The 27,624-nt window shown below is 31.3% G+C and overlaps 1 protein-coding gene across 3 annotated transcripts in view; it reads right to left on the bottom strand.

The window, feature by feature from the left end:
- UNC13C (unc-13 homolog C) overlaps window positions 1-27,624 on the bottom strand; it is a 744,253-nt gene that overhangs the window by 170,699 nt on the left and 545,930 nt on the right. For all 3 annotated transcript variants that reach the window (XM_074294550.1, XM_074294552.1, XM_074294551.1), the window contains one exon: window positions 16,898-16,983. In XM_074294550.1, coding sequence (XP_074150651.1) covers window positions 16,898-16,983 — 86 coding nt within the window. The remainder of the gene's footprint in view (window positions 1-16,897; window positions 16,984-27,624) is intronic.

Below are 27,624 nucleotides of genomic sequence, written 5' to 3'. Positions count from 1 at the left end.
CATCCTCCAAACATGTTAATAGAGAATTGTCCAATTGGTAATTAGCCTCAAGTGCTAGGTTACCTTGCATCTGCTCAGTTGTAGCCCTTTACACTATGTGATAATTTGTTTTGCTTTACTAAGCAGAATTTTTTTAACAAGAATTTTAATTTGATTTGATTTTTTTCTTTTTTCAATGAAGTGTCAATGAATAAAAATCTAAGAAATTGTTGGGACTACACAGATATGGCATACTAAATTCACTTGATAAAATAACAAAATTCATTTGGAAAAACAAAAAGGTTTTACAACTCAAAATATATTATAAGACAGCAATCATAAAGAAAAGTCATAAAGATAGCTAGGAGGCAAATTCAGTAAAATATGAGTCCAGACACTTGAATGAGGAAAAATGTATCAAATTTTCTCAGTAATGGATTTAATATCCAAACTATATAGATTACTAAATATATATACATATATTTGCACACATGAATATATACTTATAATGTTTATGGAAATAGACATACATTATAATGGTTTTAGGTATATATTATGTTTATATATATATATATATATATATATATATATATATATATATATATATATATATATATATATATATATATATATATATATATATATATATATATATATATATATATAATTCTCTATTTTCCAAATAAATGATCATATGAAATGAACAGAGAAGAAATGCAAACTGTTAACAACTTTGGCAAGAAGAAATGCTCCAAATCATTCACAATAAGACACGGAGAATTGAAACATCAAAGGTCCCCAAGTGGCAAAGACGAACAAAGCTGGGAATACTCAATCTTGGAGCAGTTATAGAAAGTCAAGCACATTAAGTGCATTATTGGTGGAGCTGTAAGTCAGTAATATCATTTTGGAAAACAATTTGGAGTTCTGCAAAGTTACCAAAATGTTCATATCCTTAACTCAGAGTTTTCATTACTAGACATATACCTCAGAGATCACTGATAAGAAGTGTGTGTGTATGCACATGTGCATGTATGTATATCTACATTTATACATGTAAACATATATATCCATCAAGAATACACTAAACATACCATAATATAGCAGCATTTTTTGATAGCAAATAATTGGAAACAAAAAATATATCCATAGATTCAGAAGTGGCCAAACAAGTTGCAATACATGAACTTAGTAGAATATTACTGCACTATTAGAAATATAATGAATACAGCAAAAAGTATGGAACAAAGCAAATGATCTTCTGCACAGCAAAATAAGCAAAAGTAAAAAAAAATAACATTGCCAAAACAATGCAAATGAAACAATTAAAACTAAGTTCTATAATTACAAAGAACAAACATGGCTCCAAGAAAATCTCTGAGAATACATTCTCACCATTTCCTTTTGCAGAAATTGGAAGTCATGGGTGTGGTATAGTGCATGTGTTTTCATAAATTTTATATGTATTGATCATTTGTGTTGACTTTTTTAATCTTCTGAATGAGAATCAGGAATTCCAAGAGACAGAAGTGAGATCAATTACAGAGTTAGAGACTGAAAAAAAAAAGACTGTTATGTAAGACCAGCAAATAGCTGAGATACAGAATATATGAGGTAGAGTAATATGAATTCAGTCTAAAACAATAGATTGGAAACAAATTGCCAAAAACTTTAAAAACCAAAAAGAAGCCTATATTTTAAAAGAAGTGGGGAGACACTGTAGTTTCTCAAAAAGAGGAATGCCAATCATGTTTTAGGAATATTAATTTGACAGCTTTGAGGTAGATAAATTTAAGATCATAAAAGATAGGCAACTTGGCTTTTGTAACAAGGCATGTGAAGAGGACAGAGCTTGGATGAGTAGAAAAAAGGGGAAAGATAATAGAGATTTTGTGAATGTAGTATCAAAAGATCTTGTTAACACTGTGTATGGATCAGAAAGGAGAATGAAGAATGAAGAGTGAAGAATTTACCCCAAATTGACAAACCTAGATGGATGATAGATTCCAAAGATGGTGATGTTCTTAGCATTCTAGTTAGGAAGAAAGATGGGTTAAAAGGAAACAGAATAAGTTTCGTTTTGGAGATGTTGAATTGAATACAGAGAGGTTAAAGATCTTTTCTATTCACCAATCATATAGATTGTTAGTGGGGAAACAAAGACTAGGAGCCCAGATTTTTGACTACCTCTTTATATCACTCTACATAAATCTGAGATCCATAATCAAATGATTTTAATCAATTGGTTAATGTCCAAGGCTTGCTTAATTGATTATAAGATTACAACCATTAACAAAAGTGAAAAGTCATTACTTTCCCTCATTTTCCCAATTATTTCCTGCTCCATCAAAAGTTAGTTTTTATGGTTCAGTTTTTATTTAGTTGTGTTTATCCTTGCATGCCTATTAGATTAAAAACCTTTGTGGGTATATATTATTTTAAAAATTATTGTGAAACTCATTAAAGCATTCCAAATCTTGGCAGAGGCGATAGCGTCACATATTATGCATCTTATTGTCTAAATTGCTTTTTACTTCTATGCTACAAATGTCTGTTGTAGAGACTTTTGCTTATCTTCATATAGCACTTTAACATGTGCAAACATGTTGTCCATGACATTAATGATGAATTAACTATGAAGGAAATAAAGATCCTGTCACCTCTAAGATATATTCATGATATAAGTTTAAGTGGAAAACTTAATCTATCATATAATTTAAACTTTGCCTCAATCATTTATTATAATCATAGTAAATTATGGATGAATAGCGCAGGCTTATTTTTAGAGGCATATAGACATTTTATGGACATTGAAACAAATTTGGAATACATTTTCAGAAGGAAAATGCATCTTTCAATAGGACACTTACAGAAATGACTTTGTGTGCAATAATCAAGTGTTGGGTGAATTTCTCATCAAGATTCACTCATGTGTGAATGTATGGCAAAGCGAATTATTTTCAGAATAAGCACGTTTCCTAGAAATGGTTTTGTCAAAATCCCCAGTTACATTAGCCTATTAACATTTAACAAGCAGCAAGTCAGAAAAGAGATATTTTTCTGTGGATGTCAAATGTTTTTGAATCTGGATGAAATCCAGATGGATTTTTTTTCTATATTAACAAATCATTTTATTCAAGACTAACAAACACAGAACAAAATGCCAGATCACTAAAGATAATTAAATGTCAAGATGCAGAAAATATTATTAGATAGTTTTAAAACTCTAAAATTCTTGATTTTTTTCATTAATTCTGGCTTCCATGGGCGACTCATTTTGCCAATTCATCTTGACAGGTAGTGTAAAATTTTTAAAATCTTTAAATTCAATCTTCTTTACAGAAAGGCATATTTTTTCAAGGCGATTTCAGATCTTTGATGGACACAAAATTCCCATGTCCATTCAGACTTTATCAATCTTGCTCTAGTATGATGGAATTTATTCCAAAGAGGGAAAACATGGCAGTCAGTACTTTGTACCAACCTTTACTGCTTAGGCAAAAAACTCCTGTTCTCATGTAATATAAACATTGTATCTATCTATTTATCTATAGTTGCTACTAGTAATATAACTGCCAATTGGACTGTCATATTTTAGGGAAATTATTTGTCTTCTGGAGGAGACCAATTAAGATGAAGACAATTTTGAGATCATTCCATATAAGGATTAGTTGAAAAAAACTGAGTACATTAAAGAAGAGAAAATCTAAAGAGTATGAGATAATTGTCCAATATTTTGAAAGAATGTCATGAAGAACAGATTATACTGATAACTCTTAAGATCGCAGATCTATGAGTGGGAGGTATGGGAAATAGGGGAGAAGTCAATTGCGTTACTCTCTCTTTTCCTAGTGCTGTATTTATCAAATCAAAGAAGTTATAGAAAGCTTTGCTAAATGAATTGAAACAAAAAATCTTCACCATAAAATTCTGTCAAACAAAATTTTGCTCTTCTCCCTGTAATTTATATTCTTTTTCATGATGGTAGGTCTAACTGAATTGTTGTCCATATGTGAGCAGTGACTTTTACTTGACTAATACTGCTTTGCTAACAGAAAATATATCTTAAGAGAAATACAAATCACATTAGCCCTAAGATTTCATCTTATATCCTGTCAATTGGTTTTTAAAAATGATGGAAAATAATGATAATCATAATTGAAGGGGTTGTAGAATGATAAACACATTAATACCATGTTGGTGAAACTGTGAAATAATGCAATAATTTTGGAGAGAAATTTGGAATTACATAAAATGATTAAAATACCCATATTATCTGAATTAGAGACTATTACTGGGTTCATACCTCAATGAAGCCATTTATAAGAAAAAAAATCTCCATATTCATCAAATATTTATAGGAATGCTTTTAGTATTAGCTAAGAATTGAAAACAAAGTAAGTGTTCATGAACTGAGGAATGGCTAAACAAATTGTGGTAGTTGAATGTAATGGAATATTACTATGTTATGAGAGAAGACTAACATTTCTTAGTGTAGTCAATAATTTATTACTTTTCATTGCCTTCTACCTTTTCTACTACTGGTTTGTGTTATAAGTTTTAGAGCTGCAAGGGACCTTGGTATCGATAAAATCCACTTTATAGATTAGACAGGGAACTCAGACTCTGAGAAATTCAATAATTAACCACAATATTATCAGAAATGGGATTTGAACTCATGTTTCTGTCTCCAAGTAGAAAGCTCTATGTACTACACCAAAAGTGTCAAACACTCCTGTGCATGCTGCATTCAGTTTACCCACAACCAGATTAAAATGTAATTAGAAATCATTTGACAAAACAAAAATACAATGGAACATAGATACTAATTATATATGGTTTTCTGAGTCAATGTGAACAGAGATCTTTATGTATGGTTTCATGACCCTTGTTTTTATTTGAGTTTGATATCACTTCTCTACCTTACTGATGGTTAATCCAATTTAATTTTTAACTTTTTGTGCCCATGAACATTGTTATTATTTTTTTTAACTTTTATGTTATTTCCCTTTCTTTGGGACTTGGCTTTTATAGATTATGCTTACTCATCCTGATGTCATTTCCCCCTTGTATTTGTTTTGCCTTCTTTATTTCCTATTGTTTTATATGTCCAAAAGGCATAACATATACATATGATATATTAATATTTATTAGGTATGCAACATAATATATATATACATATAATAAAACATACATATAATGTATGTTTTCTATATGTTTCCTCTAAAAAAAGAGATAATTTCCATAAAAATTATCCAGTCATATAACTTCTAAGGGTTCAAAATTATAATGTAAGATGCTTCCTTGTGTATCTGGTGCTACATTAGAAAAGAGAGGGAAAAGTCACAAAGCCAAACAAACTGACTCATTGGGTTCTGGCTGAAGCTAGAATTTCAGAAAGCTCTACTGATCCTTCCAAATCATCATTAAGATTCCATTTGACTGTTTCTTCATTTATAAAGATTTTTAGAATTGTAGGGTCATAAAAAAACAAAGTGCTGGAACTCATCTGCTTGGCAGTCAGATCATAATTTTTAGCACATGCAAATCTCTGCTTATCAGAATTTTGTTGGTGTGTATCAAAGACAGAAGTATAGATTTAGAGCTCGAAGAAATCTTAAAAGGTTACATATACGATGTGGAAGTTATAGCTGGAAATGTTGTCAAGACTGTGCTGCTGTCTTATGCATAAACGCAGCTTTTGTTGTATTGAAGTAGGAGTTGAATTAATATTGCTCAATGGTTAAGGCAATGTTTAAAAAAAAAGTCTCAATCTTATCCAGGAGGTTTCAAGAAAAGTCCCAATTATATCTATCTTGTGCTCAAATGCATGTTCTTTCAAAGCTGGCATTTAGATTACAAGAAAGGAAATCCAACATCTCATATTAGCTTTAAAAATTGAACATCTATATTATGTCACTTTTACATAATTACAAAATAAACTGTCAAAAGATCCTATATGTATCCCTCAAATGTTTCACACATTATAAAGGTAGAAAAACTGATCAAGTAGTAAGTATTTTTAGTTCCTAGTCTCAATTTAGTCCATAACTATATGGGGCTGGGCGATTCACTGTGGACTTGGTTTGGTTTAATAATGATAGCTAACATTTATATAAAGCCTATTCTGTGCCATACACTGTGCTAAATGCTTTGTGAATATGATCTCATTGGATCCTTATAAGAATGCTGAGAAGTAGATATTGTTATCCCCATTTTACAGATGAGGAAACTGAAGCAAACATCAAAGGATTTGTTCGGGATGCATTAGCTAGGAAGTCTCCAAAGCCAAATTTAAATTTAGATCTTCCTGACTTCAGGCCCAGTACTCTACTCACTGTGCCACCAGCTGCCTCTAGTTAGTAAAATTTGAGGAATAGAAGATACCTTCCAACTTATAGGGGTATTAATCTAAGAATCACAGAATAAGACAATTACCAAATTTGAGATTTTGAAGATATCTTGACGACTATTGCAAACTGGTCCAAGAACTAAATCTGGCAAATGTAGAAAATTCTGATTTTGCATGGGAATGTTTTTATTTTTTACATTTTAAAATTAAATATAGATAAATTTACAAAGATACGCCAAAACATCCTTAGATCACCAGCCACACAGAATATTAGGAAAGGTTGGCAGGCTGTGGTTTGATGACCACTAATACCCTCCAACTTAAAGCACATCATTCTATTATTATGTAATAGAATCAGTATAATACTTTTATGTTTTACTCAGTATTAAGGAATATATAAATTACAAGAGGCAGAGTGGCATAAGAAATATTCTTTCATTCAAATTCTACATCTAAATTCTCTCTCTGGCATTTAGTTGGGTAGCCATAAGCAAGTCACTTAAGCTCAGGCATCCCCTTAAATTGCAGAGAGATAGATAGGTGGTACAGTAAATAGAGAGCTGGGTCTGGAGTTTAAATCCATTCTCAGATACTTGCCAGCTATGTGACCCTGGGCAAGTCACTTAAGTGCTTTCTGATTCAGTTTTCTTATCTGTGAAATGGGGATAGTAATAACACTTACCTCTCAGACTCATTGTGAGGATCACATGAAATAATAGGTAAAGTGTTTAGAAAAATGTCTGATACATATTGGATACTTATTGTTTATTTCCTTCCTTCCTTAAGAATATAAAGTCATTCTCCAATTGATAAATGATGAAAGGTTATGAATAGACAATCTTCAGATGAAGAAATTAAAACCATTTCTAGTCATATAAAAATGCTCTGAATCAATATTGATCAGAGAAATGCAAATTAAGCAACTCTGAGGTAACACTATGCATCTCTCAGATTGGCTAAGATGACAGGAAATGTGTCAGAGGATATGAGAAAACTGGGAAATTATTTGTTGTGAATTGTTGTGAATTTATCCAACTATTCTGGAGAGTAATTTGGACCAATGCCCAAAGACTATCAAACTGTGCATACCCTTTGAGCCAGCAATGTCACTATTGGACCTGTATCCCAAAGAGATCATGAAAAAGGGAAAAGGACCCACGTATGGAAAAATGTTTGTGGCAGACCTTTTTATAGTGGCAAAGAATTGGAATCTGAGTAGATGCCTATTATTTGGGGAATTTCTGAATAAGTTATGTTATATGAATATAATGAAATATTATTGTTCTATAAGGAACTATCAGCAGGATGATTTCAGAAAGGCCTGGAGAGATTTGCATTAAATGATGCTAAGTAAAGTGAGTAAAGCATAATAGCAACAAGATTATGTGATCATTCTTATGGATACGGCTCTTTTCAACAATGAGATGATTCCAATAGATTTGTGATGGAGAGAGCCAGCCATTTATCCTCAGAGAGAGAACTGTGAAGACTGAATGTGGATTACAACATAGTATTTTCACCCTTTCTGTTGTTGATTGCTTGATTTTTGTTTTCTTTTTCATTTTGTTTTCTTTTTGATTTTATTTTTTCTTGTACAGCATGATAATTGTGGAAATATGTATAGAAGAATAGCACATATTTAGCATATATTGGATTACTTGCTGTCTAGGGAATAGGGTTGGGGAAAGGAAGAGACAAAAAAAGGTTTGGCAAGGGTGAATACTGAAAACTATATTTGCATATATTTTTAAAATAAAAAAATCTAATGAATATATAAAATTATAGCACATAAATATAATAAATAAAGTATATATATAAGAATAGTATAACATATATATATATATATATATATATATATAAATGAGTTATAATATGAAAACAATAATCTGTGTTGTTGGAGGAGGGCCACATTGAAAAATGTCTTTAGCATACTGGCACATCTGAAGGTGAATTGATTTTCTGACAATTGACAATCATTCTAAGTGAAAAAGAACATTTTTCTTGATGATTATAAAAGTGATATTATTTTATTAAAAACACTTAACATAAAAATTTGAATCATTTACATTGTTAATTGATGTCCCGATGCAAAATCAGGATCTGATTTTGAAGTCCATTTCAGATACTTATAACTATGTAATTGGGCAAGTTTCTAAGTCTTTCTAAGCTTCAATTTCTTTGTCTGTAAAATGGGGATAATAATGTTACCTGTCTCACAGAACTGGTAAGGACTGAATAATATATGTAAGTATATGTATATACACAAACGTATGTAAATTATGATTTTTATTATATGCACACATATATAAAGCACTTTACAAACCTTAAATCAATATATAAATATAGCAATTTTATTTTTTATTATTATAACTATAATTTATATAGGGCTTTAGATTTATAAAATACTTTAAATATATTATTTCATTTGCTTCCTTCCAACTCTAGATCTATGATCCTACTATTCTCCCTTTAGTTCTATGGGGTAATTTATATAGTTATTATTTTTCCCATTTTAAACAAGCAAATTAAACTGATGTTCAGTTACTTCTCTATATTCACATTTAAGATGAGATTCAAATAATGGATTTTTCTGATTCCAGATCCCATGGGTCTACCTACTAGACCACTAATGAGCCACAGAGCATTTATGAATGGGAATTGGTGACCATAACATAAAAGTTTCAAATGATCAAATACACAAATGCATGAAAAGTTTTATGACTTTTCTTAAAATACTGTGCTCATAAAATTGTAGCCTTTGGCAGTTTCCTGACCACAGGCTTACTACTCCTAGGCAAGTTCTTCTCTAGATCAAATGTTAGCAATTCATTAATAGATGGGATAATTTATCCGAATGTTTTTTCCTTCTTTCTCTTGCATTCCTTTAATCAAAGGAAACCAATTTTATGCTTATGCTATAAGAACATTTTCTTTAATTCCATCCAAACAAATTAATCTCCCCAGTGGCCAAACTGATTACTATTTATCATCCCAGGAAGATGTAAGATAAATGTCAAATGTGGAACCAATTGGAGTCTTACATTTTCTGAAAATAAGTTAGCACATACAGGTGGAGTGAAATGCTAATAATTATCCCGTTTCTTGTCAGTTATATATATATAAAATTGTTGAATATATCTCTCAAAGTAACACATTATATTTGAATGCCCTAGGCCTGTATATTTTGAGCTACTGCTTTCTGCTGTTAGCTTGACTTTATTATTATTCAATGTGTTGACTTAGATCCTTTAATAACAAGACTGACTATACAGTGCAAATCATATAATCACAACTGAGGGATTTATAGCAATCTTAAGCACCACTACAGTATAGTCAATTAATTTTAACAGTATACTTCAGGGCATTCAAGGAAACTAAAGTACAAAGCCATTGCTATATAGAAGGACATAGAATCTGCCAAAACTAGGTAATGTTGGTAGACATAATTTATTTTTAAGCATTTTTTATTCTTTTTTAGAATTAAATTTTACTATTAACTGATAATTTTTTCCTATCAGTTTCTCTATCCACCTTGAGAAAAAAGGAAGGGGAAAAACTCCTTTGCAACAAAGTTGTATAGTCTGTCAAAACAAATAGCATTGATTATGTCCAAAACTCTATGTTCATTCTATTTCTTGAGCCTATCGCATTTTTTTTTGCCAAGAAGCTTTATCACTTCTCTAATTGTGGATGGTCCCTGCATTGGTTAGAATTGTCAAAAAAGTTCAAAGTTATTTTTCTTAATTAAGTTGCTTGTTATTATTGTATAAATTATTTTCCTAATTCTGGACTTTTCATTCTGCATCAATTTATATAAGCCTTCCCAGCAATCTCTTCAACAGTCCATTTCATTATTTCCTATAGTGCACTAAATTCCATTAAGTTCGTATAACATAATTTATTCAACTCATCCTCATTTCTTTAAATTACTCATTATTCTCTTCAGTTATTCTTCCTTTACACCCTCATATTTATGAGGGGATAAGAAATTTCAGAAAAAAATAATTGGAGGAGAGGCACTAAAGACTTGGGTGATGTATTTAAATTTTTGATCATTATTTATTGGGGAAGATGAGAACTATTAATGAACCAAAAAGATAAATGAACTACATGGCAGTGTGATTTTGGTCATTGCTACAAAGAGAAATGTAAGTAATGAAACAAGAACTCCTCACAATGACTAGAAAACTGAAGAAGCTACACAGAGAAAGTATAAGGCACATATGCCTCTAGACAATAATAGATTCCTAATTTTGTCCTTGCTATCACCAACCAACACCCTTTGATCCCCTTTGGCTATGGGTTTCTTTTTTTTTTTCCTTTTTTAAAGCTATGTGTTTCTTTTTTTTTATTTTTTCTTTTATTATTTTATTTTTTAAAGGCTACATGTTACTTTTTTTCTTTTTTTCTTTTATTTTTTTAAAGGCTATGTGTTTATTGAACTCAGATTGCTCTCACTTTATTTCTAAACTTTACCTGGATGGCATTATACCTGGCACTATGATGAAGTGGAGGGAAGGAGTATTAAATGAGGACACTAATTGAGGCCCCGAAGGAGACTAGATCAGAGGATTTCAATAGTTCATCTGTGGGCATAGGTGGGCATCTTTCTTCACAAATCTCTCTTCAGGATTCCCATAAACACTTGCTTGTGTAAATATACCACTGCCCTCCTCATTTTAAGAAAGCTTTGCTAAGTTTGATGTAGCCAAAGAGGCTATATCACCCATGTGAAAGCTAATTTTTTCTTATACATCACAGATTGTTAGTGGCTAGATTATCTCCATCTATATTTCAATTAAACCTTGAAGAAGGATGCTGACAGAAAGAAGCTATATCAATCTTGAGAAGGAAAAGTAAAGTATTCACTTAATAATTTCAAAGGAATATATTGTGGAAAGTGGTTTGAAATTCATGGAACAAGGACCAATTCTGGGGAAAAATCTTTAGAAAAAATGAATGATGTTGTGGTAGGGTGGTACAAGCCTTTAATTCCTGCTGCGGAGGAGCCTGAGGCTATTAGGTCCCCTGATTCCAGAAATTTTGAGCTACTGTAGGACTAAAGTTAATCAGGTGTCCACACTAAGTTAGCATCAATATGGTAAATTTAGAATGCTTAAGAAGACAATGGGGTAAGGTTGAAAAATAAAGATCAGGTTAAAGCTTTCATGTAGATCAGTATTGGGATCAGGAATGAGAATAGCCATTGAACTTTTAGTCTGAGGGAGTTAGGAAGATCTAGCTATAAAAATATTAAAAATAAGATAAAATTATATAAGTGGGATATAGATTTGTATTACAATAGTAACTTAACTTTCCAAGTGGTTTAAAGGACTCTTAACCTTATAAAGCTAAGTACTATAGAATGAAAGATTGAATGGATTTTTAAGAGATTCTGTAGCACAAGCTCCTAATTATACAAATGAACAAATTGAGGAAAGAGAAATAATATGACTTATTCAAGATTACACATGTAGGAAACACTTGTCAGGCAGTCAATAATTATGTATTAAACTCTGTGTTTCTGGTCATGGTTTGAAAAGCTGGGGATGTAAAGATAGACAAAAACAAGTTTCCTATTATTCCTGTTTTTCTTTCCTTTTATTTAGTTGGAATAGTTTGAATTTATTTTAAATTCTATATGCCTGACATTAATATATCCCATGAAGCACTGTTTTATTGTTGTTATTAATTTGTTTGATGTTGCTGTTTTTGATTTGCATTATCTCATGCTGAATGTGATATATTCTGTACAAACAGGATATAAAGCTGAAAGATTTGGATATATTTCATCAATAGTTTAATAGGTACAAACCAGTAACAAACTGATATCTGGTTAACATTGATTTAGGGAGTAATGTAGCTAGTCAGCTATATAATATCCCTATAGAGTGTTTGGATCCTCTGTAATAATGTAAACAGAAGAACTTTTTGTTTATAATAGAACCATTGCTGCTACAATTGCTTCTTGCTATTTGCTTGGGATCTTATATTGGTTTTGGTTTCAAATTATTTATTAATCGTATGAGAGGCAGACTAATATTATAAGATCAAAATTCATGTTAGAAATGACTATTAATGTTTTGGGCATACTATTGGATTAACTACTCATCAATGGGAGGAAGGGGTAGAGAACTGATGGAAGACAGCTTTTTGGAATTCTTAAAATGAGATATAATGAAGCCATCCCTTTGTTGGAAAGGACAAGTCATTTTGTATGAATTGGCTACTTAAATTACAACTTTTTCAAGGATCCCTAGGATCCATGAAATTAAGCAAGACAGCTCTTTAATTTTAGTCCCTATAAAATGAGAGCTTCTATAGGTTGACTTTAAGGATTCCTTCTATCCAGCAAAATCATCACAAGAGTATCCTCTTTCCCTTCCCCAGACAAAGTTCTGGCTGTTAAAAAAAATTGCAACAATTATATATGACTTTTTATTTGGACTTGGGATTTCATTGTTATATGAAAATCCCAGGTGAGGAAATGCCTTCTGCTAATTTTGGTTTGTTTTGATATCTTGTCTCAATACATTTTTTTAGAAAGTTTCTTAGGATTTTGAAATGTCGTGTTATTTTTCCAGGATAAAAAATTCAGTATGTGTTAGAACTGCAACTTGAACCCAAGTTTTTGTAGCTAGAACTACTTTCTACTTACTACAGAATGTTGTTACTCTTTTATTTATATAACCATTTAACTTTTGTCTGTGGAGATAAAGTCCAGCTTGGACTAAAGCATATGTCAGGATAAAAAAGGAATGAAAAAAAATATTAATATATCTTGAACAGTTTTCTCTTTTCTTCCTTCCCCTTCCCTTTCCTTTCTCTTACCCTGTATATTCTTGTTTATGTAACTTACTTCTCTTCTAAACACAAGAACAGGGAGTGATTCCTAGGGAGAAACCCAAGTCAAAGACACACACACACACACACACACACACACACACACACACACACACACACCCCTGTTATTGTTTCATTTGCTTTGCAATGTTCTGACTAGTCAAGGATCAATTCTATTAGCAAATGTTTGACCAAATTAAAAAATCAAAAGATCTTAAAGTGAAGACTCATAAACAGGTAACAGATTCCAATTTGTGTCTTCAACAAATGAATCTCAGGAAAAACCAAAGTAGAGAATGAGAAGTGAGAATCAGGGAGTATTAAAAAACAAAAACAAAATCCAAACTAAACCAAATAGATTAAGAATTGTTGCCGCTAGTCATGGACATGGTATTATACACATTAGAATTCAGCTATACAGGGGTAACTAGATGGATAGTGTTGGCTCTGAAGTCAGGAGCAACTGAGTTCAAATACGGTCTCAGACACTTAATACTTCATAGCTTTGTGACCCTAGGTAAGTCACTTAGCTAGTTCTACATTTATTATTGGAACTAAAACATTTGGATTGAGAAACCAGATATCTCAGTAAAGGTTAAGAATAATTTTTAAATGAAGAAGTAAAAAATGTAAAAGTAGATACCATGGTCAGAGAAAAATTTTAGAACTTAAGTTCTCTGAAATGCCTAGTTTTAATTAACTATGAGATATATGTTGTGTTTTCGTGGTACTAAAATGGAGATAGAGAGTTGAGAAACAGAAATCCACAGAGCTTTGAAAACAAGGTTTTGCAAAGGTTGTTCATATGAATATTGAAATTAACAAAAATGATATCATGTATTGCAAAGGAAAACCTATAAGCTAGTTGTTCACATTTTTGAGGAAGATAGAAGGGTTTCCTTGATGATAAAGATCTAGAAAAGATGGCATATATATATATATATATATATATATATATATATATATATATATATAAAACTTTTTGAGGAAGAGGGATGGGTAAAGGAATGTAGGATATTTAAGGCCTGGAAGAGATTGTGTATATCCAGGAAGATCTCAACCCTTTCCTAATAACCCTGTATATTCAGCAACATGAGAGTATGATTAACTATCATCAGAGATAAAAGACAGGAAATTCAATGTCCTTGGGGAAAAGCTTTAGAGTCTTTTAATGTGAAGGAGGAAACTGTGTACCAGTAAAAGACTGGGAACAAAAGGAAGTTAATTTAAATAGAACTTGGATTCCAAAAGGCACAGCAGAAGTGATAGAATTAGGCAGGATAGGATGAGTTGTTTATGTATGAAAATATATGTGAGGAAGCAAGGGTAAGAGGTCCTCAACTTGACATCTTTCTGCAGATCCTTGGAATTAGGAATTTATTTGCAAGTGAATAATATCATATTCAATTTTATTATAGCATGGCCTATGACAACTACTATTATTCCCACCTTTACCACCACCACCAGTCTATTCAAGCACAAAGGAGTAGAAAAAGTTTTTTTGCAAAACAAACCCAGATCTATTGGAGATGAGCCTTACTGTTTCATGTGAAAGGCCCAGACATACATTATTTAGTGCCAAAAATCCTAGTCTGCCCATTAATGTTACTGTTTTAAGTTGATGTTGCAAATGTATATATATATATACATATATATATATACACATATATATGTATCTATATATGAATGCGTTTGAATATAATTAATTTCACAGGGGAAAGCAAAGAGTAAGGAAAGATTCAAGAATGATAGTCTATTTCTAGCTGAGAAGAATGAAGAAGACTTTATGATGAATAACAGAATAAATGTATCAAGGGCTTAAAGAGGACTTAAAGGTTATTTAAAGTGACTAGTGACAAAAGCTGGATTTTGAAAGAAGATACATTTTTCAAGAAAGATCATTTCAGCAGAGATTACGTGTAAATTTATATATTTGTGTACATGTAAATATATAGAGGTGGAGGAAAGTGATACATTATTATGATTTGATGGACAAGACATTTTGACTAGAACATAGACCTATGGGAGAATTGAAATAAGTCACAAAAATTGCAGAAGGTATGAAGTATATTAATTATTAAATTAATACATTTTATGTTTATTTTTAAAAGTAAAGGGAACATTAAATGGTTTGAGCAGGTGAGTGACATGAATGTGTCTGTGCATTATTGGTAGGATCATTGTCTACTAGTCATTAAAATTTGATATTTTGAAGGTTATAAGCCTGTTATATAGTCTTATCAATTAAAGCATCTTATAAATCTAGTTATATATTGTATATGTTTGTACATATATAATTATTTAATATATAATTACATTTTTACATATGTATGTTATCATTTTTAATTATTAATATACCTCTGTAAGGTCTATCTCAATTGACTTGCTATTTTTTATTAGCACTGTAATTAGCACTTTTGTTCTCAGTACTTCTTATTTAGACTAATGTAATAACTTCTTATTTAATGCCCCTGTGGTCAATTTCTCTCCCTTTTCCCCTTTGATATACAGGTATATTCATGACTTGCCTGCTACAACTGAAGACATTGATTTGGATGAGATGATTAAGGGAGAGTGAATAGAAAGATGAAAAAGAGAAGAGGAATGAAAGAAAAGAGGAATGGAGGAGCAGAGAGGAGAAAAAGAAAGAGGGTCAAAGGTAAAACCTTTAAGAATTCCTAAGTTTAGAGATGAAAGGAGAAAGAAAACAGAGTAAAATTTTAAGTTACCAGTTTTGTCTTAACAGTGAATTAGTTTGGTGTGTGTATGTGTGTGGGGTCAGGGCACTAAGTGAAATATTACATACATATCAAAAAAATTTTCAATGCATACATTGACTTCTTTCTTCCATTAAAATGTTATTAAAATGGTCTGGCATGGATGGGGATAGAATGAATAAGAGGACCTAGACAATGTCAAAATCATGAAATCATGAAATCTCTTTTAAGTAAATATACTAGACTTGCTGCATGCTGAATTATTGTGTCCTATTGAGGCAACTTCCTTTCTAAAACTTTATAGCTTTCCATGGACAGGTATTTAATCTGCCTTGTTTTAAATAGCTTCTCTAGATCCACCATGATAGATAACTAGCTTTATGATCAAAGACATAGGTAGCAATTTCTCTCTTGAGTAAATGCCAGGGATTGTGGGGACATAAAGAAAGGGCTCAAGCCAAGGACAAGAAACAAAAATTGAGATAGCATTAGATTTTTAAATTGCTGAATGTTGAAGATTAAGCGGTCAATATTGTCTGTGGGAGTATGGCTGGCTGGGGAAGAAACACCCTCCATACTGTGCCATTAGCACCCTCTAAATTGCCCAGCCTAAGGAAACGCCCCTGTCATTCTGCCCTTGTCAGGTTTTTCCCAAAATTACCCTCTTTCCTGCTAGCCACCAACCAAATAATATAGTAGGAGCTGAAAAAACATATGTCAAAAATGAATGCTGTTAGCAGGACTAGGACACAATTCTCTTGAAGAGACATTCTTCTAAATCCTGTAGCAGGAATGGTCTGAGTAAAATCATGAGAGCTTCCTCAGTGATCCTAAATCTCTGAGGTCACATTCTCCTCTAACATACAACCTTTAATACAAATTCCTTCCTAACTTCATTACAAGCCATAATAAAATGGAAATAACAACAATGTATGTTTTTGCACATTTCAACTCTTGCTATTTTATACCAAAAGTAATACCAATAAATACATTTGACTTTCATTACCTTCCAGGGCATACTTAATATCCTGCGCAAAGAGGGTCCACATAATCTCAGCGCTGACTTTTCCCATGTTTAGTTCTTGAGGGAACCTGTAACCAATGACAGTTTTCTAGATTAACGGATGAGAAATATCTTAAAGTAAAATGCCAACAATGGACCTATGATTTTTTTCATAACAACATCAATTATCATTTCAGTGGTACTTCACAGAATATATAAATTGTACACTAATGTTAAGGCCACTCACTGGTCATGGCATCTGAAAAACTGGTTTTCAATTTTTTTTCTCTGACGATTATTTCCTATATTATTTCAGAGAAGTCACTTAACTTTCTTAGGCCTCATCTGTTAAATGAGAGGTTTGGATGAGATGGTCCTTGACATTCAATCCAGATCTAGATAGATGATACTTAATAACCTCGCCTTTCTATCACCTTAGGGAATAATAAAATATAGTAAATAAAATAATAAAATATTTAAAAATAATTTATTTAAACCTTAAATACAAAATAGAAAAAATGTCATGTGCATAGCAGAGCATAAAATAAGAATTCAGGGGCAGCTAGGTGGCACAGTGGATAGAGCACCAGCCCTGAATTCAGGAGGACTAGAGTTCAAATCTGATATCAGACACTTAACACTTCCTAGCTGTGTGACCCTGGGCAACTCACTTAACCCCAGCCTCAAAAAATAAAATAAAATAAAAAAAATAAGAATTCAAAATATAAAACAATAAATTTTCATTTCAGTAAAACTTATTTAATAAATACTACACATTGTGTTCAGAACTGTCTATCTTTATTTCCTTGTAAGCTTTCTTTTGTTTTCTGTTGTGTACTTTTTACTTTATTTTTTTTCTCCCCCCACCCCTCTGGAACACTACCATTAAGAACAAATATATGTATACACACACAAACACACATACATATATACATATGCACACACATACACATATATATGCATAAATATATATATATATAATTACATACATATTTATTTTTTCTAAATCTACCAACTCTCAAATAATAAAATATTCAAGGTAACTTATCCTGACAATCATATTAATCACTTATGCTCTTGAGCTCTCTGGGTTGTATATATTCCTTGTTAATGCTTCCTCCTTTCCCTTGACTTAACCTCATTAATGTAACTGAATTAGCAATACCCAGGGAGAAAAGAGAAATAAACTCATGAATTTAAACTTCACTGAATGTATAACATTTTTAATTTAAAATGTGGTAGTTTACTATAAGAAGGGAATACTATGAGAGTCCACTCATCTATTAATTCTTTTTTTACAACATAAATTAAAGTTGGCACTTTAAAAGATGTATACTGTTTTTAGCTCCCCCCCCCCGCATTAGGAACAGTCAATGAATTCTTAACTTCCAATGTTCATATTTCACCCTTTTTATAAAGTTGAATTTTATTACATATCTTTTCCATGCCACCATCTGTTTTGCATGTCTATGCCTTTGTATGGAACAAATCTCCCTTTCAGCTTTATCTCTTACAATCCCTTCAAGCTAGTACCCAAAAATTATCATACATCTATGTATGTATGCATGTGTGTGTATGTGTAAACCTATGTATGAAATAAGTTTTGAAGTTCAAAGCATTTAAGACAGATATCCATATATGTAAACAAACTCATTGATTGTATATACAATTCCTTCTTATAAAGGATGGTTCTCTGGGAGGGGGAAAGAGAGATGAAAATGGGAAATTTTAAGCAACGTAAAAAAAAGCAATGAAACATTTCAAAAAGTAATGTTCAAAAATACTTTGACAAAAAAGATTCCTATATATGCAGTTTGCTATTTTTCAAAAAAATTCAAAAATAGATTTTGCTTTCCTTATCCTCAATATTCTTCCCACATTATGAATTTAGCCTGTGATGAAAATGGGAATGGATCCCATGCCTCTTGACCTTCCCTTCCAATATTCTGTCTGCTAGACCACATTTCCTCTCTATGCATTTTTTATAAGACAGTGAATCAAAAAATGTCCCTAAGCATTAAGAATGTCTCCACAGCAAATCTGTTATTGCATAGGTCTATTGGTATTTCTTTAAAAGATTTACAATTTAGGTTATTGGTTTTTTATTATATGCAATTTTTATACTGGATGAATTCTGAATCTTAATAATAACTATTTGTAGAATATGCACTCATACATAAAACATTATTTTTAAATCAATTTGTTATTCTGAACTCTTAGATTATATTTTTATCTCTATATAATGTATTAGAAAGAATGAGTTCTATTCCTTGTTGTACTTACTTTATTTATTAAGATTCTGACCTTTAGGTTATAATAGAGAGGAATCAGAACTTCAATTTCTGATAGTTGTATAAGCTTTCTTATAATATTATTTCTTTTTCTTCCATCTTTTTTGTAGCACATGGACTATTAAAGTCAAACTCTAGGATTACATTTCCTAAAATAATTTGGTCAAAAATATTTTGAGCTTTAAATATACCAACAGAACTCATAAAGGATTGGTATAAAAGAATTCCAGAATAAAGTTTGAGATGTCAAATCCTATCTGCTTAACTAGCTTCCTAGATCAATGATGTAAGTACAAGTAAGGGAATGTGACCTTGAATATCAGTTAGTGTAAGCAGCAAAATATCTCTACGTCATTAAAAAAAACTCATTTGTGACCTTGGACATTCTCTTAGCACTAAGCCTCCTTTGTTCTATCCTTATATAACTTTTGTGCGGTGCAGGAGAACATCCATTTTCCTGTGATGGGCCTTGCAAGTAAGTTCCTCCAAATAAATCCTATTTCCTATCATGCTGGCATGGACCCTTTTCTTTCATCAATATTTCCGTATCTACTTATTACAGTTTAAGTATCCCTTTAGATATTGTTCCCTGAAAGTAGGATCAAATGGGGATAATACAGATAAAGTGTTTTGCAAACCTTTAAGAACTATATAAAGCTTGCTGTTTTAAGAATCATTATCAACAAGTTGCTAGAAGCAGACCAAAGCTAAAAAACTGGGCTTATTTTGTTTTACTGTAAAATTGGTAGATATAATAATACATATCACAGAGAATAATATTACTAAGAACAAAATTTTCTTACATGTATTCACATTATGTCAATTTTTTTGGGAAATGCCATGCTAGAACAGTTCATTTGTAAGTATCTTTAATCAATCATTTACTGGTAACAGATATAAATAAATAAACTCTGTGAGATTGTCCTGTTTTTATTCCACTCTTATGCTTGAGGAAACTGAGGTAGTCTTAAGTGATTTGTCCAAGGTCACACAGCTAATAAGTATCTGAGGCCAGATTTGAACTTTGGTCTTTCTAACTCTATACACTGAGTGTTTTACCAATTCGATTTTTTTCTAATTTGTTTTCTTTTTACCTGGTCTATGGATAATATGGTTCATGGAACATTTTACTCCTACCTGTTTTCCTTAAAGTACAATTAGAGAAAAAATTATTTTTACTTATCTCTTTAAGCGAAAAATAAAAAAATCAGTTCATTATAAAAGTACAGTATTTTTAATTATTTGAATGGATATCTACAGGGGGTGAATCTTCCCCTAAATAAATACCTTCCTTGGTTTTTATCTCTTATACTGATTCACAGCATTGAAATGGAAGAATAAAGAGTCCCAGATCCCTAGGGTAAAGCTGTCCTGGTCTAAAGCATTTGAAATAGACATCATGATGTCTCAGAGTGTTGTCCATTGTTTTTATTAAAAGAGATACTTGCCAAACTTGGACTAATTATTGGTTAACTATTATTAGTTTTACCAATAATTAATCCAAGTTTGGCAAATATCTTTTGTCTAATTGTATCAATTTTTTTTTGGCTGCTTGGTAATGTTGAACCTCATTTAAGCATAAAATTCTCTAGGTTTCAAGCTGATACTGTAGCAACTATATGACCAAATTTTGATTCAGGAGACAGCTCCATTTTTATTTTCCCTTCCCAAAATAGCACTTTTGGGCTTTCCTTATCCTGATGAAGCATCACAATTTATCTGCTCATTTGCTGGATGAGTACTTGAGATCCAGAGATATATTAAATCAATGACATAAATCAATCAGATTCCCAAATTGAAATATTTCCTATGCATTTCCTTCACTTTAGGCTCTTGGCAATTACTTTCTAATTGTAATTGAAAATTTAAAGGGCCTGGAAAACTATCAAAATATATAATTACTATCAATTCTACTTACTACTTTAAAACTTCAGACAAAGTCCAAACTGGTTGCCTTTTGTACTCTCTATGATAAGTTGGCTTGGGATTTGTAACATAAGTTAATTATACAAACTATGTTACAGAAGCAATATTTAATATATTTAGAAAAACAAACTGATTTCAAGCACCTTTAAGTCCTACAAATATATGACCTTACCATTAGCTGACTTGAATATCTAGAGATACCCATGTGGAGAACAGCTCTTGTTTCTACATCTTTTGCCTGCTGTAAACTCTGAGTCTGGTGTCATCTTGAGTGAATATTTGGGAATGACATACAGTGATGACAAGGTGTGCTAACTTTTTAACGGGTATTCTAAGACTGATTACTTTAAAAAAAAACTTACTTATTACAAATTCACCTCTGTATTCGGTATTCTAAGAATTCATTCCTAGATTGCTTCTCAGAAGCCCTGTTTTTTTGGATTTCTAATTTTTTGAACTATGGAATCAGGGAAATTTTCTTTATCCTATAACTTATTTCTATGCTTTCATCACTATTAAATTCAGTTCTAATTTCCCATAGGAATACTCTACTTTGATTTATCTTCTCCCAATATTTTCATATTTATTGGAATCTTAATTTTATGATAAATAATTTCTCATGTGTATTAGCAATTTCTTCAATTCCTCCTTCTTTCTCCCAGGAGCAACTAAAATCTGGTTATTTCTGTGCAAAAGAAGCATCTCTTTCTCTTATACCTATCCCTCTAGACTCAGGATAAGGTGGAATAGCCAACATAGTTCTTGTTCTTCTTTCCCATTTTCATACCATTGTTCAGCTATCATCAATCAATAACTACTTATTTTATTTAGGTCACTGGTTAATATAACTCTTATCCTATCTTTGGCATAACCACTACCAGCTTTCATGACACTTTCCTTCTTTCTTCAATGATGCTCAGTAATTTAACATCCATGCTGATAATATTTCTGAAATTTTTTTCCTCATTGGTAATTTAGTGGATGCCCATTCTATTACATTCATATACATTCCTCAGTTGAGGAATGGCTGAATAAGATATAGTATATGAATGTAATAGAATATCATTTTTTCTAAAAGAAATGATGAACAGGATGCATTCAAAAAAAGTCTGGAAAGACTTAAATGATCTGATGCTGAATAAAGTAAATAGAATCAAGAGAATATTGTACACAGTAACAACAAGATTATGTGATGATCGACTATGATGGACTTGGTTCTTATTCACAATGTGATATTTCAGGCAATTCCAATACATGATGGAAAATGCCATCCACATGCAGAGAGAGAACCATGGAAACTGAATGTATATCAAAATAGTGTTTTCACTTTTATTTTGATTTGCTTATTTGTTTTTTCCTTTCTCATGGCTTTTTCCTTTTTTGGTCAGATTTCTCATTACATAACATGACAAAAATGGAAATATTTTTCAAAGAATTGTATATATTTAAGCTATATCAAATTGCTTGCAATTTTGAAAAAGGGACAGAAAAAAGGAATTATTTGGAACACAATGTGCCTGTTCATTATTTCTTATTATACAATAGTATGATGATGAATGTTTAAATAATTATCTGCTGTCTTTTCATTACTTTTGCTCTTCCTGCATGAAAATTTCATCTTCATCCTAAGAACCTAAAATTTTGTATGGCATTTGAAATCCTTTACAATTTAGTTTCTTTCTTTTTTTTTTTTTTTTTTGGTTTTCTTATGCTTTATTCATCTCCATGAGGTCTACAATTCAGAAATTTTAATTTTTATTATGTTTCTTGAACACAATATTCCATCTCTGAACTCTAACTTGATGCCTTTTAGCGGCTGTACTCCATTCCTAGAATACTCTTCTATTAACTTCTGAATCCTGTCTTCTAAGAATCAGTTCAAAATTTACCTTGTGCAGAAAGTTTTTCTTTGTTTCTTCTTCCCTCCCTGCTATCCCAAAATACTAATGTCTTCCCTATAGATTACATCACAACTTTTTATTAAAATAGCATTTTATTTTTTCCCATTCCCAATTTCCCAATACATGCAAAAACAATTTTAATATTAATTTTTATTTATCCCCAATTACATGCAAAAGCAATTTTAACATTTGTTTTTAATAACTTTGAGTTCTAAATTCTCTTCCTTCCTTCCTCTCTACCCTCCTCATTGAAAACGCAATGTAATACAAGTTATATATATATATGTATATATATAAAATCATGCAAAACATATTACCATATTATTGCATTGTGATAAAAACAGTCAAAAAACCCCTCAAGAAATGAAAGTAAAAAAATACATTTCCATATGTAGTCAGATACCATAAGTTCTTTCCCAGGATATGGAAGTCCTTCAGAATTGTTTTGAAGGATTTGATTGTATTGCTGAAAATAGCAGAGTGACTCATAGCTGATCATCTCACAATATCTCTGTTACTTTGTATATAGTACATTTCACTTTGTTTCACCTCATGTAAGTCTTTCCAGGTTTTTCTGAAAGCACCTTCTCATCATTTGTTCTTCATTGAAAGTATTCTACTTCATTCTACTTTAACCATAGAATTTCATCACAAATCACAATAATTTGTTTAGTCATTCCTCAATTGATGATCATCCCCCTCAACTTCCAATTCTTTGCCACCAAAAAAAGAATTGCTATAAATATTGGTGTACATATAGATCCTTTACCTTTAAAAAAAAAAGTCTCTTTGGGGATACAAGCCTAGTAGTGGTATTCTAGATCAAAGAATATGCATGGCTTTCTATATGCCTTTTGGGCAGAGCTCCAAATTGCTCTACAGAATGGCTGAATCAATTAGCAGCACTTGACCAATCAATTCTCCACTGAGTGCATTAATGTCTAATTTTCCCCACATCCCCTTCAAGACTTGTGTTTTCCCATTAGCCAATCTAATATGTATGAGCTAGTACATCAAAATTGTTTTCATTTGTTTTTATCCAATCAATAGTGATTTAGAGCATCTTTTATGTAACTATAAATAACTTTGATTATTTCATCTGAAAACTGTTCATATCTTTTGATCATTTATCTTTTGGGGAATGGCTCTAATTTTTTGGTACATGGTGTATTTCTCTCTGTCTGAGAAATGAAATCTTTATAGGAGGAACTTAATTTAAAAAAAAAAAATATTTGTTTGTTATGCCTGCTAACTGTATTGCCTCCATCCTATTCTCCCCCTCCCCTGTTAATTCTATTTTCATTCTCCTTTTATCCTGTACCTCCTAAAAAGTATTTTGCTTCTTCTTACCACCTCTCCCCATCTGCTCTCTCTCCTGTCACCCACCCCGCTCCTTGACAAGCTTTTCTTATCCTCTTCCCCTCTTTCTTTCCTTTAGATATCCATACCCAATTGAGTATGTATGTTGTTCCCTCTTTGAGCCAATTCTGATGAGTAAAGTTCACACTTCCCTTCATCTCCCCCATTTTCCCCTCCCCTATTTTCTCCTTCAGTTTAACAGTTTTTTCTTATCTCTTATGTGAGATCATTTATCCAATTCTACATCTCCCCAAAGCCCTTAGTGCATTCTTCTCTTTCACCCTTTAATTTTATTTTTAGATCTCTTCATAGTCAATATGTGCCTTCTCTTTACATGTATATATATATATATATATATATATATATATATATATTCTTTATAATTGCCCTAATGACTAGAAAGTTTCTTTTATAAGTGTTGTCATGCCAAGTATTGTAAACTATTTAATCTTAATCTTGTAAGTATCTTATGATTTCCCCTTCCTGCTTATCTTTTTAATGTGTTTTTTTTTTTTGAATCTTGTATTTGAAAGTCAATTTATCAATTCAGTTTTGGTCTTTTCATCAGAATGTTTGAAAGTCTTCTATTTAATTGAATTTTCATATTTCCCCCTGAAGGATTATACTCAGTTTTGCTATGTAGATGAATCTTGGTTGTAATCCTAATTCCTTTGCCCTCTGGAATATCATATGCCAAGTCCTCTGATCCTCTAATGTAAAAACTACTAAATTTTGTGTTATCCTGATTATAACTCCATAATACTTGAATTTTTTCTTCTGACTGCTTACAATATGTTCTCCTTGACCTGGGAGCTTTGGAATTTGATTTATAATACTTTTGAAAGTTTTTTTTTTTTAATTTTTTAAACTTGGGATTTCTTTCAGGAGGTGATTGATAAATCTTTCAATTTCTAGTTTATCTCTTTGTTTTAGAATATTGGGGCAGTTTTCTTTGATAATTTCTTGAAAGATGATATTTAAGCTCTTTTTTTTTAATCACAGCTTTCAGGTAGTCTGATAATTTTAAATTATTTTCCTAGATTCACCTTCTAGCTGAGTTATTTTTTCAAGGGGATATTTCTTCTATATTTTTTGCCTTCTGTCTTCTATTTTTCTATTTGCTCAATTATAATTTTTAAAAAATATTTTCTTCAGTGAGATTTTGTAGCTGCTTTTCCACTTGTACAATTCTACTATTAAAGGAGTCATTTTCTTCAGTGAATAATTTTCCTTCCATTTGTTTAATTCTATTTTTAAGGAGATTTTTTTTCTTCAGTGAATTTTTATGCCTCTCTCTCCATTTGATCAATTTTGTTTTTTAAGGAATTTTCTCCTCAATAACTTTTTGTACTTCCTTTATCATTTGGCTCAATCTGTTTTTTTTTTTCCTTTTTCTTTTTTTTTGTCACAGTTTTATTTTCTTCAGTACTTTTTTGTGTCTCCTTTACCAAGCTATTGACTTGTGTTTCATGATTTTCTTGCACCACTCACACTTCTTTTCCCATTTTTCTTCTACTTCTCTTACTTTATTTTCTTTTAAAATTAATTAATTTTAATACACATTATCTTTTAAATCATATTGGGAAAGAAAAATCAGAACAAAAGGAAAAACCATAGGAGAGGGGAAAAAAACAGAAAAAAAGAAATGAACACAACGTGTTGATTTATATTCAATCTACATAAGTCTTTTTCTGGATGCAGATGACATTTTCTATCTATTGGGATTAGATCTATTATCTACTGGGATTGCCTTGGATCACTGAAGCAATGAAAAGAACCAAGTCTTTCATAGTTGTATATTCTTGCTGTTATTGTATACAACGTATTTCTGGTTCTGCTTGCATTGTCAGCATTAGTTAATATAACTCTTTCCAGGCCTTTTTAAAGTCAGCTTGTCCATCATTTTTTATAGAACAATAACATTCCATTGCCTTAATATACCATAACTTATTCAGCCTTTCCCCAAATGATAGGCATCTACTTATTTTCCAGTCCTTTGCTACTACAAAAAGAGCTGCTACAAACATTTTTGCACATCCTTTTGCACCTTCTTTATGATTTCCTTAGGATACAGACCCAGTAATGGCACTGCTTGGTCAAAGAGTCCTCTATAATTGTGTATACACAGTTTTATAGTCCTTTGGACATAGTTCCAAATTGCTCTCCAGAATAATTGGATCCTTTCACAACTCCACCAAAAATGCATTAGTATTCCAGTTTTCCCACTTTCCCCCAACATTTTCCATTATCTTTTCCTGTCATCTTAGCCAATTTGATAGGTGGGAGATGGCACCTCAGAGTTATTTTAATTTGTATTTCCCTAAACAATAGTGATTTAGAACATTTTTCCACATGATTATAGATGGTTTTAATTTCATCTGAAAATTGTCTGTTGTTATCCTTTGAGCATTTATTAATTGGGAGATGACTTGTATTCTTATATATCTGACACAATTCTTTATATATTTTAGAAATGAGTCCTTTATTTGAAACACTGGCTGTAAATCTTTTCCCCAGCTTTGTACTTCCCTTTTAATCTTGTTTCTGTGCTGGTTTTGTTTGTGCAAAACCTTTTTAATTTAATCCAATCAAAGTTGTCCATTTTGCCTTTTATAATGTTCTCCAGGTCTTCTTTGGTCACAGATTCTTCCCTTCTCCAAAGATTTGATGGGTAAAAAATTGTCCATTACTCTCCTGCTTATGGTATTACCCTTTATGCCCAAATCATGTACTCATTTTTATCTTACTTTGGTATGGGTATAAGATGTAGGTCTATGCTGAGTTTTTTACATTATTTTCTAATTTTCTCAGCAATTTTTGTGAAATAGTGAGTTCTTATCCAAGAATCTGGAGTTGGGGAGGTTATCAAATACTAGATTACTGTAGGCACTGATTATTGTGTCATGTGTATATAACCTATTCCACTGATCCATCACTATTTCTTAGTCAAATGGTTTTGATGACTGTTGCTTTATTTTCTTATTTTCATTCCACAATACTAAAACCAAAAAATGGTATTTTTGTTTCAAGCTTTGGATATAGGATTTTTGACTATTAGCTTCCAAAATTATGTCCTTTTCATCACAGTAACTTTCTATCATCAGATTTTTTTTTCTGACATTTGATCATTTTCCCCAATCTATTTCTTGACATTTATCTCTTTGATAAAATGTAGCTCTGTTTCCATGGTGGAGTGTAAATTTTCCGAACTTTAGGTATTTTTTAGCTGTTTTCAGTGATATTTTGGGGACCT

Source organism: Sminthopsis crassicaudata, chromosome 2 (assembly GCF_048593235.1).
Source record: "Sminthopsis crassicaudata isolate SCR6 chromosome 2, ASM4859323v1, whole genome shotgun sequence".
NCBI classification, from domain to species: domain Eukaryota; kingdom Metazoa; phylum Chordata; class Mammalia; order Dasyuromorphia; family Dasyuridae; genus Sminthopsis; species Sminthopsis crassicaudata.
Note: the sequence above shows the minus strand (reverse complement) of the source record. Positions and strands in the feature narration are given on the sequence as shown.